Source organism: Rhinatrema bivittatum, chromosome 16 (genome assembly GCF_901001135.1).
Source record: "Rhinatrema bivittatum chromosome 16, aRhiBiv1.1, whole genome shotgun sequence".
In the NCBI taxonomy this organism is placed as follows: Eukaryota; Metazoa; Chordata; class Amphibia; order Gymnophiona; family Rhinatrematidae; genus Rhinatrema; species Rhinatrema bivittatum.
Genome location: NC_042630.1, coordinates 22,109,956 through 22,124,124, shown reverse-complemented (window position 1 = coordinate 22,124,124; position 14,169 = coordinate 22,109,956). Strand labels below are relative to the sequence as shown.

The 14,169-nt window shown below is 50.5% G+C and overlaps 1 protein-coding gene across 7 annotated transcripts in view; it reads left to right on the top strand.

The window, feature by feature from the left end:
- The window catches only part of ZCWPW1 (zinc finger CW-type and PWWP domain containing 1), a 251,709-nt gene that overhangs the window by 204,239 nt on the left and 33,301 nt on the right, over positions 1-14,169 (top strand). For 6 of the 7 annotated variants that reach the window (XR_003853018.1, XM_029580560.1, XM_029580562.1 and 3 more), the window contains one exon: positions 3,527-3,591. The exons of the other annotated variant lie outside the window; for it this stretch is intronic. Coding sequence is in view for 5 of the 6 variants with exons in the window: in XM_029580560.1 (XP_029436420.1) it covers positions 3,527-3,591 (65 nt within the window). In the remaining variant the exon portion in view is untranslated. The remainder of the gene's footprint in view (positions 1-3,526; positions 3,592-14,169) is intronic. 7 annotated transcript variants of the gene reach the window in all.

Below are 14,169 nucleotides of genomic sequence, written 5' to 3'. Positions count from 1 at the left end.
CAGGTAAGAACCAATTTTCCTTTGCAATCCATTGTAGGGTGCATGCTAAGGCCTAGATCTGTATATCTACTGCCCACCCATGTTAACCATGCGCCCTGTAAAAAATTCAGTTCTGGCTACGCCACTGTCTAGGACCCTTCTGGGAAAGTGGGTATATGCAGTCTTTGAATCAGTGTACCTCAATTTATTTATTTTATTTTTATTTATTTTGGCTTTTTTTATACCGACATTCCTGTAAAAAAATACAAATTATACCAGTTTACAATGAACAAAAAACTTTGCATAGGGGCGTTACATGGAACAGTGTGAGCGACAAGTAACTGCGTAGGAAACCTGGGCTAAGAACTTGCCCAATTGCAACAGGAACAATATTCTATATAGTTAACACATAGATAAGTAAAATGGATACATCCAGCCAGAAATTGATAAATACTTAATAAGTATAAAAATTAACAAGATTCTAATTAAGATAAATAATTAATAAATGTACTTACAAGTTTTTAATTAACAAGGTATGAATCTTACGGCGGACTTAGTCAGGTCAGGATAAGGAGTCTGGCTATAAGGGAAATGTCATGATCTATGGGAACTAACTTTCAAAGTGCGGCTAGGTTGAAAATTGGAGCAAAGAATGGTTCAAAGGTCCCTGAAAGTGAGGAATAGTGATAGAGACATGGTGCAGAAGGAAAGGTCAGGCTGGTCTAAGATATGGCTGGAAGGTAAGCTGGATGGTACGCTGGATGGTAATCTGGAAGGTAAGCTGGATGGTAATTTACAGAGATTGTAAGCTGGATGGTAATTCTAGAAGGTAAGCTGGATGGCAATTTACAGAGATTAAGAGGCAACTAGATATTTACTTTCCACTTCCTATTTTCCATTTTCTTTCTTTTCATTTCTCCGAGAAAAGTTTGGAAGGATCATTTCTTTTGAGAATCCTTTAAGTGTTCAAATTATGTACATGTTTAAGAATTTGAATCTATTTTAGTTTTCTCCCATGGTGTGGGATAGCTGAGTAACCTTTAATAGACTGGAGGCAGAAACCACACTGACTAGCCTTTCTTCTCAGAGGATAAGCAGGATGATAGTTCTCACACATGGGTGACATCATCGGATGGAGCCCAGCACGGAAAACTTATGTCAAAATTTCTGGAACATTGTGCACACTGAGCATGCCCAGCATGCCCTATTCCACGCGTCCACATGGGGTCCCTCTTCAGTCTCTTTTTTTTCCGCAGAGCTTTCGCCTTATGGTTGAATGAGCTCGTAGCTTTTCTTCTGAAATTGCCTTTGGAAACTTTTCCACTGTGTCTTTTTGGGTTTTCTCATGATTCCCTCAAATGCAGGTCCCTCTCTGTTCCCCTTAGTCTCCTCAGTCAGGTTTTTCGGTGGTTTGGTAAGTTATTTTCGCTTCCGTTCCCCCCCCCCCCCCATAGTGCCTCAGTGCCCACTGGCATCGACCGCCTGCCTTCATGGTACTTCGTCATGGCCTCATCCGGTTTCTATCTGTGCCCGAGGGCCATGTTCATCGTGGACCTCCAGAAAGTGAGTGTCCTCTGCCTGGGGACACTGCACGATGTCCAGGGCTGCCACATGTGCACCCAGATGATCCTAAGGGACATCACTCTCGGGTCGAGTAAGTCCGAGCCATCGACATTGGCATCAGCGGCATTTGCACCAATGGACCATGGAGCTTCACCGATGCACACCGAGCCATCGACATCGGCGGGAACCGTCAGTTCCATTGATGCTGTGGGCTGATAGGGGAGCCAGAGATCGTCCCCTGTTGGTCTCTTCCAGGTCAAAGGTCAAGGACATCAGGTTTATCTTCATCTACCTCGGCACTGGAGGATGACCGGGCCAAGCACCAAAGGAAGCTGAAGAAGTATCAGCACCGGTCACCTTCGATGAACAGTGCCTGGCTTAGGAAAGCTCCGGCTTATGCCATGATGCCCACGAAGCGACCCCACGGTGAGGAGTTCCCATCCTCCATCGGTGTCTAGGTTCCGCAATGGTCTCCACCAGTCCTTTTGATAGTAATAGGTTGGGAGATGCTGTTGCCAAACAGACACTATCCAGTTGGCTAGCGGATTGCATCTTCTTCTCTTATGCCCAGGTGGGACTGCATCTTCAGGGTCATGTCAAGGCTCAGAGCCATAGCAACGTTGGTGGCCCACTTGCAAACAGTTCCTGTGGAGGAGATCTTCAAGGCTGCGACGTGGAGTTCTCTCCACACATTCACATCTCACTGTTGTCTGGATAGAGATGGCAGACGTAACAGTAGGTTTGGCCAGTCCTTAGAATTTCTTTGAGGTGTAGAACCCAACTCTCCCTGCCTAGGGTCCCTTGTTTGGGTTCAGGTTGTCTTCCCCTCTGTTAACAGTACTGTTATGCCCTTTGGCATTTAGTTGGTGTCTGTTAGTTCCCTTTTATTTTGGGGAGCAGCCTGTAGCTAGGGATTCAGCAATGTGTGAGGACTTACCATCCTGCTTGTCCTTGTCAAAAGCAGAGTTGCTTACCTTTAACAGGTGTTCTCCAAAGACAGCTGGACGTTAGTCCTCACGAAACCTGCCCCCCACCCCGCAGAGTTGGGTTTCTCCTATTTTTTATTATAATTTTATGTTACAAGACTGAAGAGAGACCCTGCATGGACGTGTTGTATAGGGCATGCTGGGCATGCTCAGTATAGCAAGTCAAAGTTCTGGAAACTTTGACAGAAATTTTCCGTGCTGGGCTGTATCTGATGATGTGAGGACTAACATTCTGCTGTCCTTGAAGAACACCTAAAGAAACTAAAGAACGTTCGCTCATCATAGCAGGAACTAAAATGTGGAACAATATGCCTGCAGATCTGCGCCAAGAACCCTGCCACCGAAAATTCAAACAGAACCTAAAAACTTGGCTGTTTAGAAAAGCCTTTCTTTGAAGGATGGGAATCATGCATTTACTTCTTCGCTTCTCAACCTATGCAGAACTCCTCTACTCTACCCCGCCTTTCCCTTTTTTCCCCCCTGACTCCCCTTTCCTTCCTCCCCTTTTCCCTTACCCTCCTTATTCCTTACAAATAACTCCCTTCAAGACAAACTTTTTGTTAATATTGTTACATATATGTATTTGATAGGTATACTCCTAGTTTTTCTGTTTAAATTAGCACTTTGCTTTTTCCATATATGTTCATTGTAAAGCCTTTTGTGGCTGAATTACTGTTTACTGTAAACCGAGGTGATGTGCATTATGTACCGCGGTATATAAAAAACGATAAATAAATAAGTAAATAAATAAATAAACACCTGTTACAGGTAAGCAACTCTGCTTTATCCTGCCACATAAGGCCCGATAATTGAAAATAGCCGGGTAGATTTTTCGAACATAGCCGGTTAGGTTTCTCTTTTATTCAGCTATATGTAGCCTGATAACTTTAAGCTGAATACATAGGACATGTTAGCTGGCTAATTTTAGGTGGATAACTTGTCCCGTGAGTGGCCTATGAAATATGGGTCCCATCAGATTTATCCTTATTGTTTTCTAGATGCAAGTGATTCTGCATCAGAAAGAGATGGAAGAAAAATGTGTGAAGATCACTTTCTGGAAACAGTGAGTCAGTTTATGTTACTGCTCTGCATTCTGAGACATGTGCCCTATTACAAAAGCAAGATGAAAATTCTAGGAATGAGATGGGCCAGGGTTAATAATTTCAGGACTTAAAACACAGGATTACAAGTTCCACAAAATAGTTTGGTAGGAGGTACAGGGCTAAGAAAACCATGATTGTATCAGCTTTCCCCCACTCCCTCAAAATAATGTCTATCACCGTGATAAATAATTGTTAGTGTCACATGATAAAATCCCCCCCACTTAATACTTTGTATGTTTCTCTAGGAAAGTACACTAAATAAAGATATCAGGGAGTACCCATACATTAAAGGATCTCTGTGCCTTCATTGTGTGGCAGAGGCAGGAAGCATTGCCATGATTTTGTAAACACTGTGGATCAAATTCAGTAAGCCAGTTAGTGAACAAGTTAGCTGAATAATGTGTCTCGTATATTCAGCTGGCTTAAAAGAAGGTAAAAGGCTTACAGCCAGTTCCCTGTACGTACCCGGATCAGTCCAGACTGCTAGGTTTTACCTCCCTTCCAGCAGATGGAGACAGAGAAAAACTTGTAAAACGTACTCTTAACCTGATGTGCTACCTGCAACTCCTCATTCCCTGTACATACCCGGATCAGTCCAGACTGTGGGTTGAGCCTCCTTTCCAGCAGGTGGAGACAGACCAAAACTGAAAGGATATCCTATATAAGGACAGAGCCTATCCTGTAACCCTTCAGTATTCGTCTGTCTCCAGCAGGTGCAGCAGCTCACTCTTCGGTTCTCTGCCTTAGGCTAGTCAGCCTTTCCTTCTTCTTTTCCTTACGGATCAAGCAAGTACTTATTTTTAGACTTTTTTTCTCCCTATTAAAAGAGAATTATTTCAGTGACTTTTTTCTTATTCTTCTGTGTGGGAGATGGTTCCGTCTCCCTGCTCTTGCCGGACTCAGGGGGGCTTTGCCCCTTGTGCGCTGCATAGCCTGAGTCCGTACCCGCTTCCAGGTGTGGGGACCGAGTCTGTAGTCCAGGTCTCATCTTCCCCTCCTCTGGCTGCCGAGAGGGTTTAGAACCCGACTGCTGCGCTCAGTTAAAAAAAATAAAAATCAACTTTAAAGTTTTAACATAAGTTACAGGTATTCCCCTACCTCTGATTTATTCGCAGCAGTAGACCAGTATTTTTTTCTTTTTCTGGTCTCAGCAGGCCTTGAACCAGCAGCCAGACAGGCAGGAGTCAGCAGGTTTCCCTCCTGCTTCACTCCGGGCCTGCAGGCTGTCAGTCAAACTTTTTTTTTCAGATTTTTTTCTTCAGAGGCGGCTCTCCTATGCTGCGGCAGGCAGCCTGCCTCTCTTGTGGGCATCCCTCTTCGCGTTTTTCGCGACAGGGCCTCTGCTCTGCTTGCCTGCCGGGTGGGGAAGGTCCCTCCTTGGCAGGACAAGCAAATTTAGCCCGGGGATCGACTGCCTCCGGCATGGCCAGGCCATTCCCGGGTCGGCAAAGCCCAGAAATGGTGGCCATCTTGGATTTTTCAGCGGCTTCTTTTTCGGAGCCGCCTGGAGCTGGGGAGTCAGATTTTTCGGAGATACCCCCCGATTTGAGCCCCACGGGCCCCCAGGAGGGGTTCCCTGCCCCCCCCCCCCCCCCGGGAAATCCAGGGCCCGTTTTTCAGCAGAATTCGTCCTCCTTATGTATAAATCATATCTCGCTAGCCTGCAGGAGGAGGACGAAGGCCCCCCTCGACCCCTCCCCCTGCCAAAAATCCCTCGCGCCACGCCGTTGACTGCTGGCCCGGCTGCGGAGCCCCAGGGGCCGGTGCAGGTGGTCCCGAGGGTGCCCCCCCTCCCTGACCCCCGGTGGATCCAGGGCTTCCGGAACCCGCCGCTACCCCGGATCCGGAGGGTACCCTTCCCCTGGAAGGGGATGACCCCAGAGCCCTTCGCTTGTTCCGCAAGGAAGAGTTGGAGCCCCTCATTCCCTTTGTCCTCCAGGAATTGGGGTTGGAGGGGCCCACTGCGGATAACCTGATGGCCTCCTTGCCCAAGGACATGGACCCGGTCCTGGCGGGTCTTAGGGCTCCGGCTACCACTTTTCCCTTCCATCCCATGCTCAAACTGCTGCTCCTACAGGAATGGGAGGTTCCCGAGGGGCCTCTCCGGATGGGGCATGCCACGGATAAACTCTATCCCCTCCCGGAGGAATGCTTGGAAATTTTAAAGAATCCCTCCGTGGACTCCTATGTTTCGGCGGTCACCAAGCATACCACGATCCCGGTAGAGGGATCGACGGCACTCAAGGATGGTCAGGATCGTAAGCTGGAGGCTCACATGAAACTCATCTTCGAAGTCTTGGCTCTCGGAGTCCGGGCGACTTGCTGCAGCAGTCTCATGCTGCGGGCAGGCCTCAGGTGGGTTCAACAATTACTCTACACCCAGGACCTCCCGCCGCCAGAGGCGGAGCAGGCTGAGCGTCTGGAAGCCGTAATCTCTTACGGGGCAGACGCACTCTACGATCTGGTGCGTGTTCAGGCGAAAGCAATGGCTTCGGCGGTGTCTGCCGGAGACTCCTCTGGCTACGCAATTGGTCGGCCGATCAGTCCTCCAAAGCCCGGTTAGGCACGTTGCCTTTCAAAGGTAAGCAGCTCTTTGGTGAGGACCTTGAGAAGCTTATGGACTCCTTAGCGGAAAACAAGGTCCATAAGCTCCTGGAGGACAATCCTAAACCATCCCGGTCCTACACACCCTCTCGTCCTTGCTTCCGGGTACAGCGTCATTATGCTCTGCGTGGGCGGGGTGGTTCCTCGAGGGGTTATTCTTCTTGATCTCAGTCTTGGTCGCAGCACTTTCGTGGGCGGCGGCCCTTTCGCGAGGGCCAGCCCGCGCGCTCCACCCCCAAGCCTGCCACACAATGAAGTTCAGCTGACTCATTCCTCGGTCCCCTCCCTAGGCGGCCCCTTCTCCCTGTTTTTCGAGGAATGGGTCAAAATCACGTCGGATCAGTGGGTCCTCGACATTATCAGAGACGGGTACGCCTTTGAAATTGTCCGCGATCTTCCGGATCTTTTTCTCTTCTCTCCATGCAGGTGGTCCAAGAGGGACGCGGTGGAACAAACCCTCACCAGACTCCTGGATCTGGGCGCGGTGGTCCCGGTCCCAGAGAGGGAGCTTGGCACCGGCCAGTATTCTATTTTCTTCATCGTTCCCAAGAAGGACGGGTCCTATCCGCCCGATCCTGGACCTCAAGAGGGTCAATCAGGCCCTCAAAATGTCTCATTTCCGCATGGAAACCCTGTGAGCGGTCATCGCAGCGGTTCGCCCCGGAGAGTTTCTCGCTTCACTTGATCTCGCAGAGGCATACTTCCATATTCCGATTCACCGCGACTACCAGAAGTATCTCCGCTTCCATGTTCTCAACCAGGACTTCCAGTTTCGGGCGCTTCCTTTTGGTCTCGTGACCGTGCCTCGCACCTTCACCAAGGTCATGGTGGTGGTGGTCGCGGCGGCTCTGCGCCGGGAAGGAATCCTTGTTCATCCCTACCTGGACGACTGGCTCATCAGAGCCAAGTCGGCGGCTTCCTGCCAAAAGGCGGTGGATCGTGTATTATCTCTTCTCGCTTCACTCGGGTGGATGGTGAACTTCTCCAGGAGCAACCTTCAGCCCGCCCAGGAGTTAGAGCTCCAGATCCAGAATCTGATTGCGCTACCTTCCCCGACGGCCTGGGACTACCTGCAGGTTTTGAGATCCATGGCTTCCACCATCGACCTCGTCCCCTGGGCCTTTGCTCATATGCGTCCGTTACAGAAAGCTTTGCTATCCTGTTGGCAGCCGGTGTCGGAACTGTTTCACATGGTCCTTCCGTTCTTGGACTCTACAGTCGACGACTTGCAGTAGTGGCTGTCGCTTCCTCATCTCCTTCAGGGGATGCCTCTCCAAGTGCCACAGTGGACGATAGTAACCACGGATGCCAGTCTGTTGGGCTGGGGTGCGGTTTGTCTCTCCCAGTCCATCCAGGGAACCTGGTCGCCGACTCAGTCTCGCTGGCACATCAATCGGTTGGAGACCCTGGCGGTGCGCCTGGCCCTTCAGGAGTTGCTCCCCCTGCTCTGCAGCAAGGCGGTAAGAGTCCTGTCCGACAACTCTACCACGGTGGCTTACATCAATCGCCAAGGGGGCACTCGCAGTCCCCTGGTGGCCCTGGAAGCCAGCCGTCTCTTCACATGGGCGAATGGCATCTGCAGTGCCTGGCGGCCTCCCACATCACGGGCAAGGAAAATGTTCAAGCCGATTTTCTCAGCCGTCAATCGCTCGATCCAGGGGAGTGGGAACTCTCGGATACGGCTATGGCTCTGATAGTGGGCAGGTGGGCCCCCCCACCTAGACCTCATGACGGCCCTGCGCAATTCCAAGGCCAATCGGTTCTTCAGCCGCTGGAGGGAGCCGGCTAGAGGGCGTGGATGCTCTGGCTCTTCCTTGGCCAGCGGACGTCCTCCTGTACGTGTTTCCCCCTTAGCCCCTGGTGGGAAAAGTTCTCAAAAGAATCGAACTCCACCGTGGTTCTGGTAGCACCCGAGTGGCTGCGAAGACCGTGGTTCGCAGACCTCATCAACCTGGCGACGGACGGACCTCTCCGACTCGGTCATTTACATCGTCTACTTCGACAGGGGCCTGTATTTTTCGACCAGGCCGATCGCTTCTGTCTAGCGGCCTGGCTTTTGAACAGCGACGCCTGAGGCGTAAGGGCTATAAGGAGGAGGTCATCTCCACCTTGCTACGGGCCCCGAAAACAGTCGACTTCCTTGGCCTACGTGTGCATCTGGAAGGTTTTTGAGTCTGTTTGTGCGGAATCGGGTATCCCAGTGCGCTCTGTCCTGGTCTCTGTGGTTCTTTCTTTTCTTCAGAAGGGTCTCTCCAAGGGCCTCTCCTTACAGTTCTCTGCGTGTACAAGTCTCCGCGCTCGGCTCTCACCTGGGTCGGGTGGAAGGTCATTCCCTAGCGGGCCACCCGGACGTGATTCGGTTTCTGAGGGGCGTTAAACATCTACACCCCCCTTCTCGTGCCACGTGCCTGTCGGGAAGTTTTAATCTGGTCCTTCGGGCTCTCTGTACGGCTCCGTTCGAACCTCTCCGCCACGCTACGCTAAAAGACCTTACACTAAAAACTGTCTTTCTGGTCTCTATCTCCTCTGCTCAGCGGATCTCCGAGATTCAAGCGTTGTCCTGTCGGGAGCCCTTCTTGCGTTTTTCCGATTCTGGGGTCTCTCTCAAGACGGTCCCGTCTTTCTTGCCAAAAGTTGTTTCCACCTTCCACGTCAACCAGTCGGTAGAACTCCCTGCATTTTCCCCAGAGGAGATTGCGGGTATGACTGGGGGCGACCTCCGTCGACTAGATGTCAAACGGGTCCTGCTTCGCTATCTCCAGGTTACCAACGACTTTCGGGTTTCGGACCATCTCTTTGTCCTTTGGAGTGGTCCCAACCGGGGTAAGCCGGCTTCTAAGACCACTATTGCGCAGTGGTTGAAAGAAGCGATCTCCTCGGCCTATCTTTGCCAAGGTCGACCGGTCCCAGAGGGCCTGAAGGCTCATTCACTGCGCTCTCAGGCTACTTCTTGGGCGGAGAGTCAATCCGTATCTCCGCAGGAGATTTGCAGGGCCGCCACTTAGACATCCTTGCATACTTTTGCTCGACACTATCGTCTGGATGTGCAAGCTCCGGTTTTCGGTTCCTTTGGGCGGCAAGTGCTTCGAGCGGGACTGTCTTGGTTCCACCCGGTTTAGGGAAGCTTTGGTACATCCCACAGTCTGGACTGATCCGGGTACGTACAGGGAAAGGAAAATTAGTTCTTCCCTGTTAATTTTCATTCCTGTAGTACCACGGATCAGTCCAGACGCCCTTCCCTGTCTGTCTTTATTATGTTCTCTCGAAGCTTGTTTCTTGCAGGGTTGCAGATTCTAATACTTCTTTTTTGTGCAAGAATACTGAGCAATTACACCGGAAGCCTTGGTCGTTTAAATACCAAGTATATGCAAGAGCGTATAGCTATACCTTGTTTATTACATTGTTCTACAGTTGCTCCCTTGAGCTTTATAGTTACTTGCTTGATCCTATTCTGAGTTTCTTGTTTTCTGCTTTGACATTGGTTATACTGAAGGGTTACAGGATAGGCTCTGTCCTCATATAGGATATCCTTTCAGTTTTGGTCTGTCTCCACCTGCTGGAAAGGAGGCTCAACCCACAGTCTGGTCTGATCCATGGTACTTCAGGAACGAAAATTAACAGGTAAGAACTAATTTTCCTGTATTTCTCTGTCTCCAGCAGAGGGAGGTGGTGCAAAACCTGCGGTCTGCACTTCTTTTGGAGGTGTAGTTTCATCTTAAAAAAAAAAAAAAAAAAAAAAAAAAAAGAGAGAATACTTAGAACAGGCAGCAGAGAGTAAAGTTTGTTTAAAAAAAAAAAAGACAAAAGATCAAGCACTACTAAGCAGTTTCAGCCTCCCAGGGGGTCGGCAGGTCTCAGGGAGGCTATCCCCCCTGGTAGTAGGCACTGCAAGGAGCTGGGGTTGGTGATCCTGCTTAGCTCCGTTAAGGTAAGGCTCCAGAGGTGAACCCTCTTGGTCCCGGGTCAAGAGCAGTTTAAGAAAAAAAAAGGAAAGTTTTATTTTTAGTTGGAAGCCTTCTTCGGGGTTTCAGCTACTCATCGGGGCTCGGTTCAGCGTTTCCTGCAGGAGCACTTGTGCAGCAGGGACCATGCTCTTGGCCGTGTTCAGAGGATTTTGCGCCGTTTACGACACCCCACCACCCCCCCCCCCCCCCCCCCGTCTCCTTATGCTACGGCCGGTGAGCTGTACTGCCTGCGGGGAGTCCGATTCTTGGCTCTCCCGCACAGGCCTGTGTATTAGGTTCCTTCCCAGCGGGCAAGGCATTTCGTCATTGTTGCCTGCCTCTTGGAAGAGGCAGGCTGATAGGGGCAGGCAGGCCAAATCCGTTCCAGCTGAGCGCGAGAACGGCGGCTATTTTGTAGATTTTTGCCGTGGCAGAAGCAGGAGCCCTAGGGGGAGGGAAATTCCCTCCTACTCTTTCTCCTGTCCCCGGCAGCCCAGAGGACCAGCGGCAGCAGTCCAGAGATGGCTCAGCCGGTGACCATGATGACCTACCACCCAGAGGGGGCGGTCCTGATGCTTTTTCTTTGGATTTTGTACTACTTATGCACAAAGCCTTTTTGACCACTCAGAAGGGGACAGCGGTGTCCTGAGAGTCCCCCAAGCAAGGTGCCTAGACCACAAGAACTCCAGGGGTCCCTGCAGGTGACGAAGCTTATGGGCTCCTCTCTCCCTGGGGTGGGAGCCCCTGTACCTGACCCGTCAGGGGCAGACCTAGCAGAGGTGCCCCTGGCCCCTCTACCCCTATCGGGGGCGGACCTGGATGAAGAAGGAAAGGCGGCACCGGTGGAAGGCGATGACCCAAAGGTAGTCCAATTATTTCACAAGGAAGAATTAGATCCACTTATCCCGTGGGTCTTGGCGGAGCGTGGGGTGGACCTTCCTCAGGAGTTGACTTCTCCAGGTTCGGTGGACCCGGGGTTGCGGGGTCCTTCCTGCACTTTTCCACTTCATCCCATGCTCCAACAGTTGATGACTAGGGAGTAGGATGTCCCAGATGCAGGGCTCCAGGTGGGGCGAGCGATGGAAAAGTTGTATCCCTTGCTAGAGGAGGTCTTGGAGCTCCTTAGGTTTCCTATGGTGGATGTTTCTGTGTCAGCAGTCACAAAGAAGATCACGATCCCAGTGGTTGGAGGTGCGGCCTTGAAGGATCTTCAGGACAGAAAGTTGGAGGTTCTCCTCAAGAGGATTTTTTAGGTCTCGGCCCTGGGCATTTGGGCGGCGATCTGCAGTAGCTTTATGCTCCGGGCCGGGTTACATTGGGTCCAACAGTTGTTAACTTCCCAGGACCTCCTGCCTCAGGAATCGACTCAGGCGGAACGCCTGGAGGCGGCTGTTGCATATGGGGCGGATGCCTTATTTGATCTTCTGCGGACTTCATCCAGGACCATGGCTTCGACAGTCTCTGCTAGGAGGCTTCTTTGGCTGTGCAATTGGTCTGCGGATGTCTCTTCTAAGTCTCAATTGGGTTCCTTACCTTCAAGGGAAAGTTCCTTTTTGGATAGAATTTGGGGCAGTTGATTAAGTCGTTGGGCAAGAATAAGGTTCACCGGCTGCCGGAGGATAGGCAGAGACCCTCAAGGGGGTTCCCTTCGGTCCGTGCTCGGTTTAGAGGCCAGAGAGATTCCGGCAGAACAGGTCTCTGGGAGCGACTCAAAGGCAACCCACCAGTAGGGCCCAGCCTTGGCCAAGTCAGCGCAATGAAATGCGGTTGGCCTATTCTTCAATTCCCAGAGTGGGAGGTCGGCTCTCCAGATTTTACGAGGAATGGGTCAAGATAACAACAGACCATTGGGTGCTCAATGTCATAAAACACGGTTACGGGGGCGCTGTTCAACAGCCGATGCGTGCGGACGTCTGATTGCTGAGCTCCGCTCCCCCCGAGCACAAAAACCCTCTAAACCAGCGTGAAGTTACTCACCATCAGGCAGAAACCGCCAGAAATTATGTCCGATTCGTTCTCCGGTAATTCAGAATGGCTGCGAAGCGGAAAACGAATGATCTGAGGCAATTTTCATACGGGAAACTGCAGCCGGAGCCCGACCAAGATGGTGCCGCGAACGAGGGCTCCAGCCCGACGGACACCGCAGACCCGGAGGAGACACAAGATGCATCTCCCTGCCAAAACGCGGCGAATCCAACAGCCCTACTCACCAGGGACGAAGTAAGGCAGTGGTTCATGGAATTAAGGGAGGAACAGAAACAACATAAAATGGAGATCATGGCTTCTGTTGCAGATCTTAAAGAAGACATGGCTGCACTGGGAAACCGGGTGGATGAAGTAGAGACCCGAGTAGATAGCCACAGTGAAGCTCTCAATCATCTTAACACTCAGCATACAAACCTTAACTCTGAAATCCAGGCCCTACAGGAAAAGCTTGAAGATCTGGAAAATAGGAGTAGGCGGAGTAACCTATACTTCAGAGGCATACCAGACTCAGGAATATGCTGATGCACCAGCAGTAACTCAACAAATCTAGAAGTACCTCCTCACCCTGGACGCTGGGAGTACAGAAGAATCGGAGGCAGTGCTACCAGAGATCAGATTTGAGCTAGCGCACAGGGCCCTGGGACCCCGTAAAGACCAGAGGCCCAGAGATATAGTCCTTTGTTTTCACAGCTGTACTCTGAAAGAGCAAATATATGCGATTTCTAGAAAGACAAAGGACATCAAATGGAATAACCATGCTATTTCGGTATTCCAGGATTTAGCGCCTATCACTCTAAAGAAGAGATTTGATCTGTGTGAAGTCACTGCAAATTTAAGATTCCATGGACTACGATACTGCTGGACATACCCGTTTGGTTTATATTTTCAAGTTCAGAGAGTGTCTTACCATGTTAAAACTGTGGCGGAGGCATATGAAGCATTCAGTAAGGCACAGCTTACTACCTCCTTTCAAGCACCCAAGATGGCGGCTGCAACATCGAAAATAGACCCCGCACCCCGCTGGCAAAGAGCAGATAAAGGGGGGAAGAGGCTACGACGGCAGCCCATTAATCAGCGCTCCCAGCAGACGGACCAGGGGTGAAGAGCACGGCCAAGCGGCAATTCTGAGAACACTGCCCTTCAGCTCAGGGGCACACACTTGCTGAATACTAAAGATTGTCACTTACATACAGGACGGTTAACATGATAACACATTACTCTAGAGGTTTTAAGATTATACATCAAGCTATGTTCTTTTCTTACTATTTTCCTTCTTTGGGAGGTATATGAAGTACTCATACGATACATTTGAGGTACTTCCTCATATTTGTTGTTCCCAGGATGGGATTTCAATTGTCTGTTTACTTCAATAGTATGTTATATTGGGCTCGGGGGGGGAGCGGGGGTAGGGGAGGATGTTTTCACAGTACGGGGGAACAGCGACCTCATTTGCAGTACTCCACCAGGGGATAGTGGGGTGCTACAGGACCTTTAGGGGCCGCAATAGGACACATGGCTTCAACTACACAGACCGTGCAGGGGAAGTGCAATCTAGGGGAGGGAGAGTGGGAAATGGTTCTGGGATGGAGAGGATCCTACATAGGGCACACACTGGAACATGGGTTCATTGTTTTGGGGCAATCAGCGTCATAGTCCGTAGCTGGCCATGATGGCGACTAAGGTAGTATCGCTTAATGTTAAAGGCCTGAACACCCCCAGGAAACGCTTATTTCTTAAACGGGAACTGCAAAGGCAAAACGCAGGAATTGTTTTCATTCAGGAAACGCATGTTCGCAGGCATCATACCCACCTATTGAGCTTTCCTCAATATCCAGTCAATTACTTGGCAGCTAATACTAAACAAAACCAGTATGCTGGGGTGGGAATTTTATTTTCCCCGAATTTTGTATGTGAAGAACTCTTTAAGGTACTGGACCCCCAGGGCAGGTTTATTCTATTGCGGGTTAGAGTGGGTAAGTGTGTAATGACACTATTGAATGTTTA